Source organism: Lutzomyia longipalpis, chromosome 1 (genome assembly GCF_024334085.1).
Source record: "Lutzomyia longipalpis isolate SR_M1_2022 chromosome 1, ASM2433408v1".
NCBI lineage: Eukaryota > Metazoa > Arthropoda > Insecta > Diptera > Psychodidae > Lutzomyia > Lutzomyia longipalpis.
Window position 1 is genome coordinate 44469824 of NC_074707.1, and position 24245 is coordinate 44494068.

General features: G+C 35.4%; 2 protein-coding genes across 5 annotated transcripts in view; one reads left to right on the forward strand and one right to left on the reverse strand.

The window, feature by feature from the left end:
- The window catches only part of LOC129787513 (uncharacterized), a 38310-nt gene that overhangs the window by 2319 nt on the left and 11746 nt on the right, over positions 1-24245 (forward strand). For 2 of the 4 annotated variants that reach the window (XM_055823198.1, XM_055823195.1), the window contains exon 4: positions 64-2590. In XM_055823198.1, coding sequence (XP_055679173.1) covers positions 64-2475 — 2412 coding nt within the window. In that variant the 3' untranslated portion in view covers positions 2476-2590. Of the gene's footprint in view, positions 1-63; positions 2591-4630; positions 8981-24245 lie in introns of those variants that run through there. The other 2 variants (XM_055823196.1, XM_055823197.1) reach the window with 2 other exon arrangements.
- LOC129787597 (dopamine receptor 2) lies at positions 2822-7014 on the reverse strand. Its single transcript, XM_055823314.1, has 3 exons — positions 5871-7014; positions 4589-4670; positions 2822-3011 (listed from the first exon to the last, which is right to left on the reverse strand). Exons 1-3 carry the CDS (start codon positions 6923-6925, stop codon positions 2922-2924), a joined length of 1227 nt encoding a protein of 408 aa, XP_055679289.1. The 5' UTR covers positions 6926-7014; the 3' UTR covers positions 2822-2921.

Sequence of the window (24245 nt, forward strand, 5' to 3'; positions counted from 1 at the left end):
TTTATGTTACAAAGATTGCCTTGTAGCTACATATAGACAATTTGCTGTTTCTATATATTGCAGAAAAATTCAGAGTCACGCCTTGTGATATTTAGCAATTGTCCAACGACATCATCGTTGATCTATCACTGTCTCCAGCACAAGTGTCCCCAATTGCGAAGCTTAATAATGATTCGGCCACAGGGGATGAGTGAGAGCGAAAGAAATTGCACAAGATTGAAACTCAACCGCGGTACCATAAACACCCTCATTGTATCAAACATCCCCGACGAAGTTATTATGAATGAAGTGAATTTCATAATTTGCTACGACACAACTGGGCGGCATTTGAAGCAATTCATAAGGAGTCGCGTTGCGTCGTGTAGTGGGAAAAAATGTGAACTTCTCGTGGTTGTGCACGAAGGGCAAGATATGGCGACACAGAGTGAATTGTGGCGCGAGAAATTTGAGCACAATGAGGATATCAATCGAAGTCCCGCAATTCTCGGGGCTTTGTTTGATCAGTCACCGAGATTAGTACCTGTTGAATTTAATCCGGTGAATTTAACACCCATTGTGAGTGGGCGGGTTGCAAAAACAAAGCGCCCCGATCGCAGTATTGATGATTACTTCAAAAATGTGCCAACACAGAGGTGTTTACCATTGAACACCCAGCAGAGTGACAATGTGCTTAGAGATGAGATTGTTGTTCCACTGCCACCACCACCACCCACCCCCATACCATCAGCCACAGGCGAGAATTCACTAGTTGCTCCTCTTCGAACGCTACCGCTGCAAATTATCTGCGAAAGGGTGGCAGTGGTGGAGGAAAAGAAATTTTCAAATTTAGCATACGATGGAAATCTCGAAAGTATCCTGCGGCAAAGTGCTCTGGTATCGCACACTCAAGATTTTCTCATGGACCTCCTGAACCGCACTAGAATGACTAAAACAGATTTTGGCGTGAAGTATGGGAGATTCCATAAATTCTTGGTGGGAAATTCCACGAGCAATGGAAAGCGTGTTGATTATTTCACATCAATAGTGGGGAATGTGATGAAAAAACTCAATGGCACAGTGGATGATGTGAAGGGGGACGAGATGAGCCAGTATGAGGAGACATTGCACGATATTCCAGATCTCAACACGGGCTTCATTGACCCAGAAAGGAAGGCGTCTGCGAATGATGGTGACCCGACGCGAGAATCAATTTGTGGTGAGACTACTTTGTCATTTTTCCTAATATCCTCGTTTAGTGAATTGTTTGAAAGGGATGCGAGTGGGAGTGACGACGTGTTCGAAATGAGAATATGCGATAAGAAATTCAACGTTGACAATGAAGCGGTGTCAGATGGCGAGGAAGAGGTAATACCGAGTTCTCAGGAAAATATACGTGTGGGTCGACGTAGGGCGGCGGCGGCGGCAATGGCAACAAGGTGCCGGCTGTTGACATCTAAGAAAGATACAAGCACACATATTGATGGTCATGTTAGCACTGTGGAAGATACCGAGCGCAAAGCCAGATTACAAATTCACCCAATTCCATCCAGCGACAGTGACGATAAATTCGATTTGGGCTCCATTGACAGTATATTCAACAGCGATGGGATTATTTTTGAACATTTTATGACGGAAAAGGGAACCGCAACACCTCCCAGAATTCCATCTCCGCATATTGAGCAGCACTCCAGCGGGGAATTCGGTTCACCATCAATGCTGGGTAGGAGGAGGCGGGAGAATTCTGCGCGATTGAAACACTCCAATAACAATGCAAGTGATTCCACTAAGGAGATGAATTCCGCATATATCCCCCATGCTGCTACTGCTGCTGATGCTGGGACATCGAGGCAGAGTAGCGATGAATTTTTCGTCACATGCCACGATTCGAGTGATACGCAGCTGGATGGGGTGTACGGTACTTGCCGTGATCAAAATTCAAAAGACGTAGTGCAGAAATCAAAAGGATCTCGTGCTCAGAGACGCCTCCAGAGTGTGAATGAATACATCTATTTTGAAGCATCTGCCAGCGATGACGATGACAATGCAGATGCTGAAGGTACCAATCGCCTGTTGGATTCCATTGTGGTGGAGTCGGATAGTGAGGATGAGCAAATAGAGCAGCTGAACAAAGTAAATGATATCCAGGCCAAGTACCTCCAGTCAGTGCGGAGTCCACCCACAGTTCGCCGTGGTGCCTTCTACATACCCCACCCGGAGAAGTACCGAAATGTCGTGGATGTCTTCTCTCAGACCCAACTTCCGGATGCTTCGGAGTACGTAAATGACACCTTTGTTGTGGATGATGTGGATGAATCTGACAGTGATTTGTCGCTACTGGAACAAGCGGAAGCCATCCTAAAGACGCGACGTCGGAAGAGGCAAAAGATGGATCGGGGTGGTGGGGAAAGGGCAAAAAGACAACGAATTCGTGTAATTGACGATAGTTCGGATGATGATGACGACGACAACCTGCATGGGGTGGGACCATTGGAGTGATGAGATGAGTCCAAAATAAGTAGCAAAAGGTAAATCGAGATTTTCTCTGTTATTTTCTTTCATCATCTTGTACATTATAATACACATAATACATTTATATACACATTTAGTATAATACTCTTCTATGTTATGTACAAATAATCTCATTTGTCCAACATTTTCATCTCTCAAACTCGCCCGGGACATTGTGAGGAAGAGTGGATGCTCGTAATAATATAAAGTGTTTGTCTGTAAGAGTTATTGCTCCGCAGACTGCCATTGCTATTAAAATCCCACACCCCAAATGCCCCGCAACCTGTCTACCTTTTTAGTATATACCTATAATGTAATGTATGTTAGGTATGACAATGATAGTCGGTTTCGGTACAGTTAACTATTCATTGATATAAAACAGAGAAAAATACTTTTTGTTGTGAAGAGGTAAACGGTGTATCAAGGGACTTAAACTATATGTACGTCTGTTCGCAAGAGTTCTGACGGACATGCTGTATGCCATGTAAGGAACAAGATGAGTAACATCGACGTGTTGTGGTTCTCTGCAAAAGACGGAAAATTCATTTTGAAAATCCACCAGCAGATAATATCGCTCTAAGGGGTGTCTCACTCGGTATAATATATCACAAAATGCTGTCACAATGGCTCCTTCATGAATCTTCAATTACCTTTTCCCATGTTGTCTTTCAATTTGACTCCTAAACTCTCGCTTTATAGATTCCTCCGATCAATCCTGTTAACATTGGGAATTCATCTCTCTCTCTCTCTACTAGTTGGCACTCTAAATGCATCCCGAAAGCAAACTTTTACGTGCTTAATGTAATAAATTGATTTATATGTCTCAATTTCGAGCTTTTCTCTTTTGTATAAGCATTAATTAAGCGAATACTTGATATTATTTTCTTATGTTGGAATAATCCCCGAAAAGTGTTTGTGAAACTTGAGAAGAAATTCATAAATTAATGCCTAATTTATGATTTCTGGAATTGCGCAAAAACAACTTTTCCTTTAATTTAATAATAATTTTTAAACTTGATTTAGTTGTTGCATTTTCATTGAAAAAAGCATCGCGTTTTAGCCATTATTAAAAATTCAGAATCACTACCTACCTGCACACGTGAAAGCAACAATAATTTCAGCTTCCTTTTACACAGAGGAGGTTTTAAAATAATTAAATTCCGCTTTTCAAATTATTCGTTTTAAAAAAAATGTAGGTAGCATAATTGTCTGTTATGTATACGTTTGTATGTTATGTATAATGTATATTATGTACGGTACGTATAAATTGTCAATGAGACACCCCTTTTGTTTTATTACAATAAATAATAATAATAATATGGCTCATTTTGCACAGAAAAAAATAGAGAAGAGTAGGTAATGAAAAGGTACGGAAGGGCGTGCAGTGTGATTGAATTTGGGTGAATGAAAATGCAAAAAAAAGTGCATAATGATTATTTTTATAGGAATATAACGAAGTTAATTGATAAAATAATTAATGAAAATTGATGGGTTTTTGTTCACAAACAATGAATTATTTTGTGATTTCTGTTTGTGCATTGAATTATATAACTTTTGTACACATTGTGCTTTTTTTCAACAATTCTTTATCTGCACATAAGCCAACATCCAAGATGCGGTTGTAGAGGAGAGAAAAATTATGAAAAGATGTTTAAATAAGAAGAAGTTTAAATAAGCTCACAAAAAGGGCAATTTTTGTACATTTTTCCTTGCAATTTTTCACATTGTTTGCCCCCTAAATGCTTCAACAGTATTTTTTTTTTAAACACGAATAGTGCAATTTGCATATATGTATGATGATGTGAGTAATGTATGTATGTAAATGCGCATCAATGAAATTGTTTAATCTATTCAAAGTCTCTAAACATTTAACCCCATCACACCCGAGGGACGATACAAAATACACACAGTAATATGCCAACACAGGAAAGTGAGAAGGTCGGTGGGGGAGGCACAAAATGTGATTTAAATGAATGGAACAATTTCATGATTCGGTATATATACAACATTTATTGCATAATAATCAATTGTGAAATGAACAATGGGTGGATGATGCTTTCGCTCTCTCTCTCTCTCTTTAAATTTGCTACATTTTACATACCAGAGATTTTGATTTCATTTTCGGTTGGTATTTCCGCCGAAGTTTTCGTGGGCAACACACACACAGTATCCGAAGGAATGCTCTAATTCCCCAGGATTGATGCGCGCCGTCAATAAGACACGAAGCATGTGGAAGGAAGAATAAAAAAAGCAATTTACTTAATTTTTTCCCCAATATTAAATCCACACTCTCGATGTACTTTATCAAATTGTCATGAAAAATGTTAGGCATGCAGACGATGGAAAAAACATTGGGGAAATTTGTTAATGTACTCCTGATCATTTGCTGAAGAAGGAAAATTGCGCAATAAATGAGTGAAAATTAGGGGAATTTTCTAATTGAATTTATTGACAAACTACATTGTAATTCAATTAGGAGTTTTTTGTGAAAAATTTGAGGGTGTCTTGAAAAATTATTTTTCAAAACTTTCAATTTATATGGCAAAGAAATTGCAAAATATATAGGGATCGATAAATTCCTCATAATTTCTCATGAAGTTATATAATTTTTTATTAGCTAAATATAAATTTCCTTTCATTCCAATAAATATGAAATTTTAATGCAGTTTGAAAGCTTTTTTCTTTTAATTTTAATTGTCCATCATTTTTGCAATTTTGATTGAAATTTATGATGGATGATTAATGAGCGATAGAAATTGCGCTAAATTTTCCATTATTTTTCCTTCAAAGTGCAATTTGAGCGGAATAAAATTTTACTACAGATAAAATGAAGAGATTTTTGTCAGAACTTTCGCATAATTGCAAAGAAAGTTCCTCCATGGTGAATAAAATGATTTATTTGATTCATGTGCAAAATTTTCAAATTCAAATCTCAACAGGGAAACTAATAATTTGTCATTATAGCGATAATATATAGTTTGAGTAACTTTGAAAATAAATCTACATACAAATATCACATATATTGAATTACATATCTGTTTTATGTAAGGAAAATTGCGATATTTTGTCTCTTGAATATCGTTAATCTTGTTCTCTTATCGAAATGTGAATTTCAAATTGCTCAAAATCAAGCATTGTACTACCTGTATTCGCGGTACATCTGGAATTATCGCATTCTCTACTATATTTATTATTGTCCTCTTCTCTAGTGAAACCCAAAAGATATAGTATGAAGGTAAATTTTGAGAAATCCTTTTGCAATGTATGTTAGGAGTGTTGGATGGGTGTTTGCTTAAATTTCATGAAAAGTTTGCACCCTCACGCTCTCTTAAGGGTAGCAAACGGAAGGAGATAAGCGTCTGGGATTTTAGGTGATGGATTACCTTCTGAAATCACGACTCCAGCATGCATAGATGACGGGATTCATGCTGGAATTGATCCAGCCGAGCCATGTAACGACAGCCGATACGATCTCCTCGTGTGCTATACAGTGTATACAGAAGCCTGAGAGGAGATTGACAACGAAGAAGGGTAGCCAGCACACAATGAAGACACCCATTACGATGCCCAGTGTTTTAGCGGCCTTTTTCTCCTTTGCAAATTTTGCCAACTTGCGCGAAAGTGAAAAATTCTTGCCCATCTGCCGATGGCGGGCGATGCCATTATTGTGGAGGGCTGATAGTGGTTCATCCTCGGGGTCCTCGGGTGTGGATGTGGCTGTGGAGGCGGCGTGCATATTGAGGCCCTCGCGTGTTGTACCGCCTCGATGGATCCGGAGTGTGAGCTGTAGCTTCCCGGAGGCCATTAGCACCTGTTTTGTACCGAGCTTGAGAGAGCGCGTTTGCACCACAGCAGCACGATAGATGCGGCAATAGGTGAAAACCATCACAAGTAGGGGCAGGTAGAATGAGATTGTAGATGAGAAGACGAGGTAGCCGAGGTGTTCAGTGAAGGTACACTTATAGGGGGGCATGTCACCCTCACGGGCGGCACGCCACCACAGGATAGCTGGGAAGCTGATTGCGCACGAACAGACCCACACAACGGCAATGAGGGCAGCAGCACGGCGGCGACTCATTCGCATGGGGTACGTGAAGGGGTCTGTTATAGCCCAGTACCGGTCTAGGCTGATGACGCACAAATTGAGGATGGAGGCTGTGCTGAACAGGACATCGAGCGATCGCCAAATGTCACACCAGTCTGTACCGAAGAACCATGTGTTCTCCAGAACTTCGTACAGTGCTGAAAAGGGCATCACCACCAGACCCACGAGGCAGTCTGCCACAGCTAAACTGGTAACGAAGTAATTTGTTGCTGTGTGAAGGTAGCGTTCCCGCACCACAGCCAGGATCACAAGAGTATTGCCGAACACTGTGGTAACGGAAAAGAGTAGCAGGAAGACGAGGAGGCCGAGGCTGTCATTGGACAGGGCATCCATGTATGCAACAAAGTTGGGCTGCGTGACGCAGCAGTCGTTGGCGGTGGTGAGTGCCGTGAGGAAAATGTATTCGTCATTTTCACTGCTCGCATTCGCTGATCCATTTTCAATTGTGATTACTGAAAACTCCCATAAATAATCCGTACTTACGTTATTCATTATTACACCCCCGCGTCCACCCTTTTTACCATTTAACTGTACTTGTACCATATGAATTTCTACCCATGTTCCATCCTCTCTTCATTCGGAGGCTTTTGTACAATGCGCCACCCTGTTTTTTTTTTATTATTATGTATTTTTTTCTGCAGCTTTCAGCGCCTTTTGCTTCTTTTTTTTCTTCTCTCCTTCTTCTCGCAAATACTCCTTTTGCCCTTTTCGCGCGCTCTCTGTCACAACCCACACCACCCACGCCACCCTCTTCTTTTTTTCTAATACTCTGTTATTTATTTTCTTCAATGCAATGTATGTAATATATATAAATATATATAATTTTCCTACGTTCTCCTCGTCGTGTATGACTGGTAGAGTCAAGTTGAAAAATTATTCAGCTTTCAACCATTGCTTTCGTATATAATTTTGCTCTTGTTTTTGTTGCTTAATCATGGAAAAATCTTCTATCTGCTGTAGCATTTTTGCTGTTCATTTCCACACACACACCCCCAACCCGCGACTTTTTTTTTGTTGTCCGTTGTATATCTCACCCCACCCCCTCAACTATGGCAATTTATACAATGAAAGATAATGCGCAAAACACATATGTAAGTTAATATTGCTCTATTCTTATTGTTATTTATAACAAAAGAGGCTTGCTCTCTCTCTTTCTTAGCTTATTGACTTGCAAACATTTTCAAAAAATGTGTTATTTGCTAATTGTTTTTCTTTTTTTTCTTCTTAAAGTTTCAGTCTTCCTCGTTCTTTTTTGTGTGTGAGTGTTTTTTTTTCGTAATTTCAGTACGGCTTATACAAATTTATATTTAGTTATATAGGAAATATATTTGATGAGTTAACTAAAATCCGTTTCCTCAATGATCCTTGATTGCTGATTGTTGTTGTGGCTTCTGCAAGAGAGAAAGTTTCAGAAGAGAGAATATTAGAGATTTAATCAAAGAGCATTGATCGTATTAAAGCGATAACCAAGTTGGTAAAGCTAACAGAAAAAAACTTAAAAGGTTCTAACAAAATTTAGATATCCTGTGAGGGAAATTAGGTACAAAAAAGTTGTTTTGTTACAAATTCAACAGAATTCTGCCCTGACTGGCTTGAGTTGAGAGATAAACCTATCCTTTTGTCGAACTTAAGTAATCCATCACTCTGAGCTTCAGGGGTAGTTAGTTTGCTAAATTAAATTAGAATCAATTTACTCAGGATTACCACACAAGGATAAGACTTTGAAATGTATTTATCTAAAATAGAATTTTGAGATATGTAATGTGAGAAATATCTAAGTGTTTCACAAACTGTGAGCATAAAACTAATTTATTTTATGCTCTGTCTGTAACAAATGGCCCTTATGATGTTCCACGAAATTAAATCACGACTTCTTTCCTATTGAGGTTGGAATTTTAAAGAGGCACCATGTGCTACAAAAAAAATAATTCATTGCACCAATTGCACTTCGCATTCAGTAAAAACAGTTCAAATTTAATTTGAATAAATTCCATCTGAAAATGTTTTCGCCATTTGAATCAAAATCACAGGTTTTAGCTTTAAATTATTTGAGTTTGTAATATTATAATTTATATACCAAAAATATGTACATTACTCAATGCAAATAATTCATAAACCTAAGTAAATTAATATTGTAAACATATTATAAATATTTCATATAATGTTCCATGTAAATTCATATAATAATCTCTCGAATATGAAGAGCTAAATGGAGTATTTTTCCTCTATTTATACGAATTTTTAATAAAATTCCACATGAAGCGATTTACCTAAATTTTTCGCAACAACCACCGAATGCCATTATCTATTTATAATGAACACTTTCGTATTGATTTTCTATTTTAGAGCGTACTTTTTTGGGTGGTTTTTTTTTTAAATTCTCATGAAAAATTATACGCCATTTAACGTTTTTTTTACATTATAAATTTAATAAGAAAATTGATTAAATTTTCTGGATTTCCTTCTCTCCCGTCGAGTTTCCTTACATTCATTTGAAATATTTTGATTATAAATTTAGAAGAGTTTGCACACGTTGAATTTACAAGAGCCAATATTTTCACAAAGACTTTCAAATTGGACATGGTGGAGCTTGGAGTGAGAGCTTTCACTGGGAAGACGAGTGAAAATTTGTTAAAGTCCCAATTCATCAGGCAGTCAGAGCATTTTGGGCGAGTTGAGTGTGCGGAACACCGAGAAACTTCCTTTTTGGGTAGTAGTAGAAAATATTAGTAAAGAGAGAATTTGGTTGTGGAGAGAAAGCTCCCCACATAGCACACGAAATATCATACAATTTTCTCCTGTGTGCATCGTAGCAATGATAACGGAAGGTTGGTTATGCGGGAGGGATTGGGAGAAAGTAACGACATTTACGTAAATTGAATAAAACTTTGGGGCTGATTTAACTAGTGTGCAGGAAGAAACGAGCAAAAACGCAAACACTGATTTAATTTTTGTCTCAAATATGTAAGAAATTGCTTTTCGCTGCGAATATAACTGTGTTGAAAATTTTCTTCTTCTTCATTTCTGAGGAATGGGACTTTATGACATACTTCCGTTTCTTTTTTTTCTTTGTAATATTGAGCGCTTTTGGAGTGACATTTTTCTTAAATTGTCTCAAACTCCAAATTGGTTTAATATTATCAAATACACTACCTACATACATATTAACTGACGTAAGCGTGTCCCTTTTTATGAGCTTGTTATACTCAAGTATACCTTCCTCCTTATTCTCCATGTCCATTTAAGCTTATTTCATTTAAAGTCGAGATATTAAAATGAATTATGTCTTTGTTTCGTAAAAGGACATTACCTCATGGCGCTTTTCCATCTTCTATCCTTTTTAGTTTTCCCATTGACATGAGACGGAATGAGCAAAAAGCGAAAACCCTCTGTAAGTGTTTATGCGGACAAGTGTTTGAGTCTTTTTAATGGTTCTTCGCACGATTAGCAACCTCCGCATTTTCCCCCTTTGTCCAAGATGATATTGTTTCTGTGTGAGGATAAAATGAAGTAAACTCACCCACAATGGTATAGTGCTATATATTCCCACTATATATGTATGTTAGTTAGTGAATAGCATGAGGGTGGAACAATGAGGAAATTAGAGAGCTCCTATAAGCTTTTATAATTTCCTGAAAAATCCTTTTTAGGGTGTATATGTGAATGTATATAGAAAACCAAAAGCTAAGATATAACGCAGATCCTTAAATAACTTCAGGGGGAATCTTCTGAAGAAATTTATTGAACATTGGGCATTAATTAAGGTCACTATAGCCAAAATATGTGGGCCTGGGGTGCAGTGGATAGAGCGCTTGATTGCGCATCCAAAGGTCGCCGGTTCGAATACAGAACCCGGCAACGCGCCCCATCCGCCAACGTGCAATTAGATCACGTTGGCCGGTTGGATCAGGAGATTGATACACTCCTATCCGTAAAATGGCCCACACGTGGTAGTATCTAGCAAGGCCGCCCACTACTTCTCCGCAAGGAGAACAACAACATCATATAGGGCGGCCGGCCCTGTTCCTATATGGGACGTAGCGCCAAAATATTATTATTATTATTATAGCCAAAATATCCCCCCATATATACCTACCTATGTCTTCACCATGAAAGGTGTATCTAAATATAAATTGCGACCACTGAAGGATTCCCATAAATCACTGCTGTTCAAAACGGGAAGTTTTCCATTCTAATTTTAATTCATAGATATGTGTAAACATTCCCATATATATAATATATTTATATCGATGAGAAGAAAATATTTCTTGAAGGATTAAATTCAGGTTTAAATTTTAATTTATTAAATAGATTTATTTCAGTGATTAATTGTCACAATATGATTCAATGTACGGGTGGGAGGAAAATGCAGTGAATCCAACAGGAAAACTTTCTGTTAGCAGACTAATACCGTGCGCTTATGGCAGTTATTGCATTGTTACTAATTGATTTTCGTTAGACATGGGATTAAAAACTTTTCATATACCTACCCGTAATACCACATATGACGCAACAACAAACTTTATCCTGTGGAATGTTTTTTTTTTATTATTTAATCATTTAATGCTATGAAAGCCACGAAAGCATGATTTGCACGAATTGTGAAATAATATTTCCCAATGTGATGATGGTTTTATCCTTGAAATTAAAAAGTTTTAATAATATCCGTGTCTTCCATATAAAATACATCACATTTAATTATATATCTCAACTCAAATGGTTCTAAAATGGTGGAAACAGTCTTGATTTTTTTGTATGGTATAGGATTGATAGGGAAAAATACGCAGGTTTAATGTTAAATTGTCACGCAAAAGAGACTTTTAAATAAGCCTAATTAATAAGCTTGACGACTATTGCTGTTAACTTAATCAGATAATTCTTCAGATATAATGAAATTAATGGATCATTGTTGAATATTTTTGTGTCCTAAAAAGATAATGTAGTTGACTTTATGTTCACCCCGTGTCTAACAACTGATTTATTGGGCCAAAATAAGTTTTGTTGGATTGTTTTTTACGTGAAATGTAGGAATGTATATCACTATTTCCTCATTGATTTAAATATTCTTCAGATTTTGTGAATTTCAAATGGAATAATGCTGTGCTTTTCGTGTGTCATGCACAGTACTAATTTTCAGAATTGTTTAAATTACTACCACAAGAATTAACCATAATTGATCAATTAGAGAAACTATGAAAATCATGATTGTTGGGGTGTAATTTTAATTGTTTCAAAATTTTTTAATAGTATGCACGATAGTCGGAAAGTCAAATAAGATAGATGGAAGAAAAATGATTGAAAGCAACATACGTATGTCTAGGTATCTCCAAGGTCAAGTGTTTTGAAATTAAACATATTATTTATCGATTATAGATAGCATAGAAAAGAGACAAAAAAGCAATAACATTAAATTTCAGTTGGATGGGAAATTCCATTTCTTTACGGAAAACGAATAGAGTTGCATTTAGAACCTTTTCTTTCATAATTTATTGATTTTTAGCAGTTAAAGACATACCTATATTTATCATAAGTATCTCTGGTGTAGAATGATCGTTGGTCTAGACGTATTTTTAATAAATTAAGAAAACGCTCGGAGAAAACGGATGTGCTATGTATTGTGCAACCACTCTAAATACATAATATGATGTATGCAAGAACGTATAGTAAAGCTTGCTCTCAATGAATGAATATAATATATCATGTCAAGCATTTTCCAATCTATATAGAGGAGATCTCCGTACATAGAATGCATCAATAACCTTTTGTTGAACGGGGGTTTTATTTATTTACAAAATGTATAAAATACATCCCCCAACCACCCTTATTGAGATGACAGACAAAAGGCCTTTGAAAGTTTTGTATGATTTCACATTTGATATTGAAGAAGCCATAACATTTCAAGTGAATAAGAAGATATTGGGATGAATAAAGATATAAAAAACCTTTGTATTCCACAATACACATACATATGGTAAAGTTTAATGATGAAGAAAACATAAAATTTCACTGTTAGGTACTTGTGGTGCAGACATACGATAATAAATTGCTTAAAGCAAAATGCACTTGCCATATTCGATAAGAAGAGTTTTTTTTTTAAATCAATAAAGTTATTTTTGCTCTTAACTCTTCGCACAAGAAAATTGAGATCTGAATTATATAGTTGAGAGAATTTTGAAAACTCTCTCCAAAATTAACTCCACAAAACTCCCAACTGAAAGAAACAACATTCCAATAAGTGGTCCAGCTTGTAAAGAACATTTTTAAAATCTCAAGCTTTAGAAATGGATTTCGATAGACTAGAAAGTTTTGGATGGTTTCGAGAAGTTTATTCAAGGAATTAAAACTTTTCACTTGTCTTATTTTGTGTTTACAAGTTTACACCAAATAGTGAGTTTTCTTTTATCTTTAATCAGCAATGTATTTATTTTTAAACTCCCAAACAAAATAGATGCGCATCGATACTTATTTTTCACTTCATATACTCCAAATGCCATTAGATGGAAAAGAGAAAATGCAAGAGCATAAAAAGGATTCTCGATTTCTCTTTAGCTGGAAGTTTTGCATTTTTGCTTTAAATACTTGAATATCATCCATATCATCTGATTAAGCCACTTGATTCGAAATTTTTTGGTAAACAAATAACCTGTCTCGATGTTAATGATATATCCTGGATTTTGCAATTGCAGATAAATCAGAAGAGAAGATTTCTTCTCGTAAAAAGTTTCTCTCAATTGATTGCAATCATTAAAATGAATATTCTCAAATTATCACATAACGTATGTACATATCAGATTATACATATACTCACATTTTTAACAAAAAAATGTGTAAATGCACTTTATGTACTTTGAGTGTACCCACTCAAGTATATTCTACTTAATAAAATTGTAAGGGAATGCCTTGAAGAAAAATCTTAAGTGGAAAAAATTGCTTTTCACCTAAGTTATCGTTCTGAAAGGACTCGAAGCTATTGCATGGGAAACTTTCGTCATTTGTATTAAAGTTACACCCATTTGGTTGATTAAAAGTTAGTTATAGAAGGAGATCTATTTAATTTCTGTCAATTTAAATGCGAAACTTCCACATGAATTTTCTACAACACCTGAAAATAGGGAAAATTTGATATAGTAGGTGCATTTCAGCAGAATAAAGGAGAAAAGGCTTTCATACACTCACTATAATGTTGAGAAGTTTGCGCAGTATTTGTTTGTACTTCATATGAGCGATACCATCATTAATTAACTATGGCACTTTTCTCAAAATTCCCTCTATTTTTTTTTAAATTCCCAGAGATTTCGCGTAAGAAGTTCTTTAAACTTTTTCTTTAGCCGAATTTATTCGGATTTTGTAAAAAAGAAAACTTTCTATGGCGGTTTTATGCACTTAAATCCAACAAAGTAAAATTGTCGAGCATTTACTAAATATAGTGCAATAGGCCAATCTAGGATAATCTCTTTTCTTCGAAACTTTAGTATAGGAAGCTAAAGTCAAGACTTTCCAACTATTTCCAATACTCTGCTTTGTCATTAACTCTTTAGTGATCAAAACTTTAATACACGGCTTATGCGTTTAACAAGGTATTAAAGGCAGAAGAAAGAAAAATAGGCTTTATGGCGTAAGAAAGCGAATAGTGACAGGAACTATAAAAGATAACATGTAGAGGTTTACTTCTAATCATGAGGGTGGATACACCGTCTTATCTCGCAATTTGTGTTGACTGAGAATGAGAGAGAGAAAAAAACTATGTTGAGAAAGAAACATCACAGCTTAAATCTGTTGGATATGTTTTGTGGTTGTGGATGCGGGAACAAAGCGATTTGCAGACAATTAATTATCATATTACAATTTATACCACACGCTCACCCACGCAAAGCTATACACGGAGAAGAATAGTTGAATGTGGCATTGGGGAAAACTGAGAATTGTGTTAAGTACTACATGACTATTATGCGGATGTTATAATTGCAAATTTATTTCCGCTTTCCATATCTATGTACGTATATGTATATAAAGATGCTCCTGTGCTAAAAGTTAAATTGTCTCCGGGCAAAATTTCATGCTTGCGGAAAACATATCTCTCATGCCGGCATGGCACAAGGGACATTTCATGTATACATAACACACATAGTTATGTCAGATGATCCAGACTGCAGTAGCATGAGAAAATTTTAATTGGAAATTTATTAAAAATTTTAAGCTCTCAAATTGTACCAAAAAATCATTTATTTCTTTAGTTAATCGTTAAATCCTTAAATAGTTGGAATTCTCTCTGATTACATAGTTTTTACAGGCTGTTCACTATTTTTCCATGTTTTAATCTAATTAAAATGATTCAATGTTAACCTGATTAAACAATAAATTTAACTTTTCTTTTCCTTTAAAATAAACTTAATTCAATTTCCCCAGATTAGTGTTTCATGGGTGTTAAATAACACCGTAGACATATACTTTAAGTTATCTATCGTGTTATAAGTAAATTTTGGGACCAAGGCTCCATTGCGAAGCAGTCATACGTGAGATATTTTAACGTATGCAAAACTGTGAGTATTTGCGTTAAGAGATATAAATTTACCGAAGAGCTTATTAGACGAGGTGTTTGTATTAACATAGAATTTCGCACCCTCATCCTTGTTCTCATCTTTGGAATTACGAGGTGACGTTCCAAGCAGAATTCTCGGCTGGGTTATGTAGCAATATTTCAGTCATGCTGTACAGCAATGAGAAATATGAGCGGAAAGTGAAATGGGGAACATTTTGGGGTAGCGCGGATGTGCGAATAAAAATTATTTTCCATCATATATATTTCTTTATGCTCTCCCATTGTGATTTAAATTATATAATTGCGTTTCTTTAAAGACTCAATTTTTAGAATTAAAGTTTTATTATTCTGACTACTTAACTATCGACAAAATTTCACAACTTCTTTGTGTTGAAAATTTCAACTTATCCTCATAAACGAGAATGAAGAAGAAAGAAGCCATGAAACTCTCCCGCAAATAGATATATTTAAATATTTTTATAGTGGAACGTTATATATGAATTGTAGGTAGAGTATAGAGCTGTTCTTTTTTTTATAATATATAAAAATGTACGTGTTGTATAGAAACTAAATTGCTCGGTAAGCCTCGAGGAAATTTCAGGTGAGTGGGTTATTCTACAATGTTTAAATTGGTGGTATATACACCTAACGTGAAGATACTTCTTTATCCACCGTGAGTGTGTGTAATATTTAATTTTGAATTCTGAGCTTCGTTAGAGCTTTATTGAAAGAATGAAAATTGTTTCCCCACCAACACTCCACAATGTTCATAAGTAATGGAATGGCAAATAAGCTCCGCCGGAGGTGGCTTTGCGTGCAATTTCGCACAGAGAGACAATTTCTGTGGTATAACAAAAGGCGATGAGGGGGAAGCTCTTTTTTTTTCGGTGGGAAGGCAATGAAGATGTGCGGTACGAAGGGTGAAAAGTACGGGAAAGCAAAGAGAATAATATTAAATAGAATAAAAATTGGTCGTTTACAGATTTTTTATATGGATAGCAAAAGTATCTCTTTTGTATGGCATAAGAATTGAATTTATAAAATTCCAAGCATGTTCTTTCTCCTCCATGCGAGGTTTTCTCACTCTTCCCCCCCATGCAGGATAGCACATACATAGCTTGGGTTTTTGGGCAAAAGGAATATAAAAAGAGAAGTGGGATCAAAAGGGGGAAGAAGGAGCTGCAGGAAAAAAAAAGTATCAATTTGGTGCTGAGACACAATTTGTTTTTTGGCTGAATGATTTTCCTTCTTTTCCACATCCAGCTACTCTCTCTCTCTCTTGTCCTTTTCTACGGAGGAGAGCATCTCTTGCACCAAATACAAACACACACACCCCCTTCAACTTTTATCCAGTCCCCAGAATAAGGGAACTTTACATCTTGACTTTTAAATCCTGCTTCACACAGATGGAAAAAAGTCATTTTGAGGGGGCGATAAGATTATTTGATAAAACTTTTCTCTTTCAGCCACTTCCCATCCTCCTCCCTTGAATTTGTACAATTTTCGGGTTCAACTGACTTTTACGAGGTAAATATAGTGATCGCACTTTGGTGGTTCCTTCTATGCAGCAATAAAAAAAAACATACCTACATAATACGCATTTCCCAAGAACTTCTGATGGATATTGTATTACTATATACAATTTCCACATATGTCTATACATGTTGTATTTATGAAACTTCATAAAAATAGTAGATGTATGAGATGATAGAAGATATTTTTATATATTTTGAGATACTGACACAATAACATTTATAATGCCACACAACATAAATTTTTCTTCTACACGATAGCTATATAGATTGGGGTTGATGTTTTTTCTTCCTATATATTTTTCATCTTCCTCTTTTTATTTGTGCTCGAACCCGCGTTTGTAAGACACAGTATGAAAATCCAACGGACTTATAGAATTTTCATAAATCTTCTTTCCTTTCCCCTACCCCCTCCCCGTCGACGTCTGTCTCAGGATATTGATTAGTTTTTTCACAATTAATTTTCTTTTTTGATTCCTATCAGTCTATTAGGGGGTTACAAAGGGTATCTCTTTGGGAGTCTCAATCTTTCTTCTTTCTCATTGTCCACAGCTCTGAAGTTGAGAATTCTATTCGAGGAGATTTCTCTTTTGGTGTTCTTTTTTTACGATTTATAATGTGAAGCTTCCAATTTTACTCTTAAGAGCTGACTTTGGTAAATGAGGAAAAACTAAATGAGAGGTTTTGGTAAAAAAAAAGGAAAAGAATTTTGTGGATTAGTTAATAACTACCTATTAGTTTTTGCTCGAGAGGCTTGAAAAATATGCATGAAAATTTTTCAAAAATCTTTGGTTGTTTTGTAATTCCACATAAATTGGTATCTTGACGAATTTTCCTTTAATTTTAGTTGGATGAAAGTTCTAGAGCTTTGATAGTTTTTTTCTTGATAGTTTTTGTATAGGATCTTGATTTTTTTTTAATCATCTTATTGCTGTGCCAAAAATTAAAAGAATTTTTATTCAAGAAATTTTTCAAAAAAAACTTAAGATTTCTGGAAAAGAGTTTTTCTTTTGGAAAACTAAAAAAGACAAATTCTTAAAATATTTTTCAGAAAAATCTTGAAATCCTAAAAAATCTCAATTTTTTGTGAAAAATCAATTCTCAAAAAAATTTTTCATTAAAATTCTGACTAAAATATTTTAAAATTTTCCTTTAATCAAATCTTATTTAACTTTTGTTAAATAAAAACATTTTTTGCTATTTTATGGACTTATAGTCAACAAAAAGCTCTAAAAGTTCTTTTGAATTTCCAAAATAGAATCAGCAATGTTACTTCTGTACATCAAAGACAAATAGAGAGTTCTTTATGATGACAAATTTTATAATATTCCCCTTAAGCAATAAACTTTATTATGTATGTAGTTCAATGGCAGAAAATATTGAATTTTGTGTATGGACCATTAATGTTTTTTTTTATTAGATTTTTGTAATTTTTCTTTCAATTTCTTCTTCGGACACTTTGCTAAAAACTTTTGCCCTTTTATCGTAATTTTTTATGACACTCTGAATGTTCTGTGTATACGGATGCCACAGCCCTGGTGAAAGGGGTGAAAAATGTGTGGCAAAAATAGATGGGAAGAAAACTAAAAATAATGTGAGCTTGTAAAAAAAAGGATCACCTAAGAATGGTAAGAAAAAATTATTACATACCAAAAAATTTATACTTTTTTCTTGTTGGTTGGTGAATGGTCTGCTTGTTTCAATTTTGAAGAAGAGAAATGTCCATTTATCGAGAGTACAAAGTTATCCAAATGGGTGGAACTTTGTATCTGTGGATGACAGCCTCAGAATGTGTTTTTCTTCCCTTTTGAATATCTTATTTTTTGGCTCTTCTTATGTGGATAGTAAGTGCACAGTGCATATAAAGCATAAAATTTGTCACATTTCACAAGAAGGATTACTTCTTTGGAGTAATTCTTGTTTTATTCACCAATTTATCTGCTGATCCCACCGTTTATTCTACACATCACTAAATAAACTTCACTCCTTCTCCTCCATATATGAGGGAATTTATGAATTTATTATTTTGTGTACTATCATCCAATTTAACCTTTGTTCTCGCTATCACTCTGATCTATTTCACTATTTTTGGGGGGTTGTGCATACACAAAAAAAAAACTGTTAAACAACCACGTTACGTTTAAATATACAGCCAGAATAAATTAGATTTCAATGACTGTATTCTTGCAGTATAGGAAGGAAATTGCTTTGTTCTGTGATTATTTGTTGAAGGTAGATATTGTCGTTAGTATCACCAACTAAATGAAAAACATTTTTTTGTGCTAAATCCAAGGAAAACTTCTCTTAATTTTTAAAACACTTTTATTACGATAGAAATATTATTATGTAAAGATACAAAAACTTTTATTGTTAACCAATTAATCTGTCTGCACTTGAAATTGAATTTCTTCACTTCTTTGTGAAAGTTTTTCTTTTCGTCAAAGATCAGTCACTGCTGGAGGAATCTCTTGGTCTTCACATTGCTAAACACTCACATGATGTGCTCAACTGGGCACAGTATGTAATTTGCACTGAATTAGTCTTGGATTTCAACAGGAAGTCATGGTTTATATCCCACACATTATACCATCATCTTTATGGGAGCTAAAATCTCATTTAGGGATGAAACAACAATACATAGCGTGACCCTCATAGAACTTCCAACGTTCTTCTTGCGGATACAAAGAATGCGGCAGTATAGTAATTGAGATGCCAAGGGTTAAAAGCGTGCTATCACAACCCCATCGCGGTGGTAACTGCCGCCAAAAACGAGTCGTCTGGGTCAACGCATGCGCTCGTGCAGAAATTAGTCTATTGTCGCCTTCTGTGCCATTATCGTTGTATCCGTTCAATTCCCCAGTGCTTTTGGATTTTCTAGAAAAGCATCCCAAACACCCATCGGAGGCGTTAGGGCTCTCGCTCTCTCGTAAGGCAAAGCCCCCCTTCACGTATATATCTACATTTAATAACACCATAGTACAGTTGACAGTCTCTTTACATGCATAAGCTCATGTATTAGGATATAGAAAAGCTACTACTATATTCCCCCGCAATATATATAGGAAGATTTGTGGAGGGTGCGATTGAGCTTTTTCTACTCTAGTTTTTTTTTTTAATTTTTTTGTCCGTCATGCACCACCATCTCTCATCATCTCAAGTGCTGAATATCATAATAAATATACATATACACACTATGGGCTATATAGAGAGGGATTGGCGTCGAGCAGGAGGCACTGAGGCGAATGCGAATGGCAATATTTTCATGTCGATGAAGGTCGCATCCACACTGTCTGGAGACCATGAGTGTCGCTGTTACCGCACAATATATAGGACAATTCTCCGGAGGGACCGGAAGTGTTGAACCACAAACGGTAAGGACCCCCGGATGTATGAATATGTTGGCCAATTTCAACCACAAACCTGGTACATTTACCCCTAACACGAACTCTTAAACTTTAGGGATGGGGAACCTTTTTTTCTCTTCTCTCTTTCGAAGCATTGACGAATTATATCAAAATATGCGATTTTTAAAATTAAGTTTAAACGGTTTAAACGTTTTTCCTTTGAAAACTGGTATTAACAAAAAAAAACTTTTCCTGGCTGATAAATATTTTTTTCATACAACCCCCAAAAAACGGTTCCCCTACTCTGGTGAACTGTAGCAGCAAGGAGAGTGCAAGAGTATTTTGGGGGTGGAAAATAAATCTTGGACGTTGTGAGATAAATGCGTGAGAGAATTGCGATGAATTAATGCAGATTCACTAGGGGTGTCCTTCCCCCGCTCTCCTTTCATGTGGACGATTTATTGAGTACCCCCACACAGAATCCACTCTCCAGTTGAGCTGAGTTCAGCTCAAAAAGGAGATCTCCACTTTGCGATTTAGTGGTTTACTCCGAGATGACACCCATGCCCCACCCCCTCGTCCGCCTCACAATTTCAATCCCCCATATAAACTGAACTCACCCCGGGCAGCAAATCCCCGCACAAACACCAATCCTATGGCAAAAGAGTGAAATGATTACAAGATAAACATACAAGCGAGAGCCTCTTGTCGGATCGTTTAATCAGAATAAATCCTTTTCACTCTCTTTTCCCACCATGTCGGAAAAGACTCCATATATAAGTTCTTTTAGTGAGAGAAAGGAATTTTCTTATACTGCTGATGGTTACTGAAAATGTACGCTATATTCCATGACCAGAGGAAAATCACCAACTTTTTTACCCGAGATGGGGGTGGCTAGTGCCATGAGAGAGAGAGAGAGCATAAAAGAAAAAAAGCTGAGAAAATGTGGTGTCCTAGACAATAAGCTCGGTTTGGACGTAATGTAACACGGATTCTTAAGTGATCGAGGGAAGTTTTTAGCAGTATACATGGCAAACTTTTGCCGCAAAACGGGACAGAGAACAAATAAATTTCTTCTCAATACTTTAGATTATAGGCTGCAGGATATAATGGAAGGGGATGATATGCTCTTGTTTTCTTAATATTATCCCAGCATTGCACAAAAATGTGCTTTAGGGAATTTTCAATGCGCAATGGATACTCATTGAAAATCTTCAAGATATCTTTCGTGGATTCGCAACAGCTGAAGGAAAGAAGAAATATTTATTAGAATGAGGATTTATGAAACTTTCTTTTGAACTATATTAATTTTATTTTTATTCCATAATGTAGTTTTTATGTTTTTTTTTTTATGTTGTAAATAATAAATAAGACCCTGAAGCATTGAATGTAGGTGCTATTTCATATTTTTCTTCTATGCAATCAAGGATTAATTTTGAAAATCCTTCTGTTCAACAACAAAACACCAAAAAAAACATTTCTGTCTGACGAGATTTCTCACTTGAGGAGTTGTCGCTGATGCTATGTTGAGTAAATCTCTTGGAAAGATTGTGCATGTAAAAATCTTCGAGATGAAAAGGAAAAGAAAAGAAGAAAAACAAGAAAGAAAATTCTCTTGTGGGATGAAAATCGCACGTCTCAACCTAAACTCACGTAAAGTCAATTTTATTTACATGTTGCAAAAAAGTGTGGGTGTAGGGAGCAAATTTAATTGCATGATTTTTACTTTTTCTCCCCCACACAAACCAGAAGAACATGAAAGTTGTGATTGCTTCCTTTAACTTTGGGAAAAGCCATTATTGACTAGTAAATTGATCCCTACAAACTTTCTCTATAAAATTGAGATTCCCTTCAAAATACAATTTATCTGAGGAGGAATGGGAGAGAATTATTTCGCGCTTGAAATAAAAAAAATTCCTTTGAAATAAGAAATCTTGCAATTAGTTTTTTTCTATTTATGTACATTCAGTACGTAGTTCTTCGTGCCACATGCCAGCATGCTCTAAAAGTTACCTACATATCAGTGAGATATCTACCTATGGCGGTAAAATACAAAACAATAAAGATACAAGAAATAATCCGGATGGTTTTATGTTATTAAATTTTATAAAGTAGATTTTCATCCCTTCATGCCTTTCATGCCAATATTTTATGCTTCTGTAAACTTTATTGTCAATTTATGAAATTTTATGGTAAAGTTATCCAATCAGTTTTGAGATATGGATTTCTCAACATGCTGTTAATGCCTGTCCAAAAGTTTTGGGCACTTTTGCGTGTGAAATGTTTATGAATGACATGGCAATAGTATAGTGAGTGTGTAGCATATAAAAGACAAAATTCTCCTTTCTTCTTCAACCCTTTAATGGATCACATTGTACGTGGTAGGTATATTTTAGTTTTTATTGTTATGATTTTTAATGTATTGTATTGACCATAATATAGAGCAATAATATTGCTATGGGGGTGTGATGAAAACAAGAAAGCTTTTTGTCCTTCTTTGTGTTTCTCATGGAAAGTTTGTATTATATATGTATGTATGACAATTCTGTATATCATATCTTTAAGCATGAAAAGAGTTATTTTTATTGCTATTGATTTTACTAGAGAGATGATATAAAATCGTAACATTGTAAAAGACAATCGAGCGGCATGAGAGAATATAAAGTAAGGGATGTTTTCCACTCGTGACAGGGTTTTTGGTCCTATAAAGAAAATTCACAATACATTTACAGAATTTTATTTAGGTACTTTTTTTTTAAAAACCTACCCCCACACAGCCCTTCCCGCCCCCACATCCCCCCACGGCAAAATTTTATGTGTAAATCTGTTATAAATAAACCTGGAAAATCTTACAAGAATTATTTGATACTGTTGCATCGTAAAATATATGGGTGAAGTGGCAGAGGGAACCCTTTTACAATTTGTTCACCTGTAGATAATAGGCCTCTCAATTTAGAGACCGTCACAAGGCTTTTCGTGCTAATAATAAAATATTTATATAAACTTATACATAATGAAGCTTCCAATATATAATAAACAGGTGTGTGCTAGCTTTTCCTATCTTTATGAATGTGTGTATACAGTACAATGTTGTTGTTGTTGAGCGATATATTCTGTGTGATGTGAATATTAAGCATCTTTAGGGGTGAGATTTTCAACAAATACGTATTATCCTCACATTTTCCTATATTGTATCCACTTAAAGATTACACATTTTGCCGTATCATTAAATTTCAGAACATGTAGGGGACATGGGTCTAAAAACTGCTTGTGTACGAAAATACCTGTCTTACCCTCGGTGTAGGGGTAGGTATATAAAAGACTGGTCCACTTTATTTTACCATGCTTTAATTCAAATTTGTACGTATAGGAATGTTGCGAAAACAAATAAATTGATTAGAAAATGAAAAGAATTATTTTAAGAATTTTATTTGCGTATCAATTGATTTGTAAAGGATTTTTTTAAGAATAGAAAGAGGTGAGAACAAAAAATATATAACATTTTTTTATGATATAAGTTTTAGGCCGTTTATTTAGAAGTTAAATAGAAAATGATTAATGTCCAATTTTTTATATCATACCACTACAAACGCCAATAAATTAAACATTGACGTGGGCGGGGTGATGAGTTGACAATGTCAGGTACAAACAGGTGGAGTAAGAATGAAATAAATAAATAAGACTAAATCAGCAGAAAAGCTGTGTAGAAATTAATTTTGAACAATGTTATTTTACATTGCACGATCAAAATATAAACTTCTTTACCTCAGCATTTTTCTACACGCCAGCATTTTCACATTTTGGGCGGGAAATTATTTTCGTGACTTGATTCGTTAGTGATGAATGCTTTTAGATGGGGTGAGGAGTTTGGCAAAAAGCGTTTTTCCATTTATTTCCGATGCGTATATACGTCTCTCTTTCCGTGTCTATTTAATCCATATTGGTCCTTTCTAATTGAAATGATGAAGATAAATACAAAACGGGGATGGATGTGATCGCTGAAGAGGCCAAACTATCAATTTAGGTTGAAGGCAGAAAAATGAGATTGTGCTTGGTGGTAGTCTGTGAGAGTTTACTGATGAAAATTCACCGATGGAAATTTACTCTTACAGTATGTACAAAAAGTCTGATATATATCCCAATTATTCAGTCGTAGTGTCTCATCTTAATTTCGGAGGTTTAGTTTTAAGTTTTAATTAATTTGACTAGTCTCCTCTATAACACACAGCTTTCCCACT

What these genes read in the sequence shown, in the direction of transcription:
- LOC129787597 (XM_055823314.1), bottom strand. Translation starts at nt 6,925, where the DNA reads ATGGATGCCCTGTCCAATGACAGCCTCGGCCTCCTCGTCTTCCTGCTA. An exon ending in TGGAGTCGTGATTTCAGAAG is followed by an intron (nt 4,671 to 5,870) that starts GTAATCCATCAC and finishes CTGGGGAATTAG; the next exon opens with AGCATTCCTTCGGATACTGT. An exon ending in AAATGAAATCAAAATCTCTG is followed by an intron (nt 3,012 to 4,588) that starts GTATGTAAAATG and finishes CGTCTTTTGCAG; the next exon opens with AGAACCACAACACGTCGATG.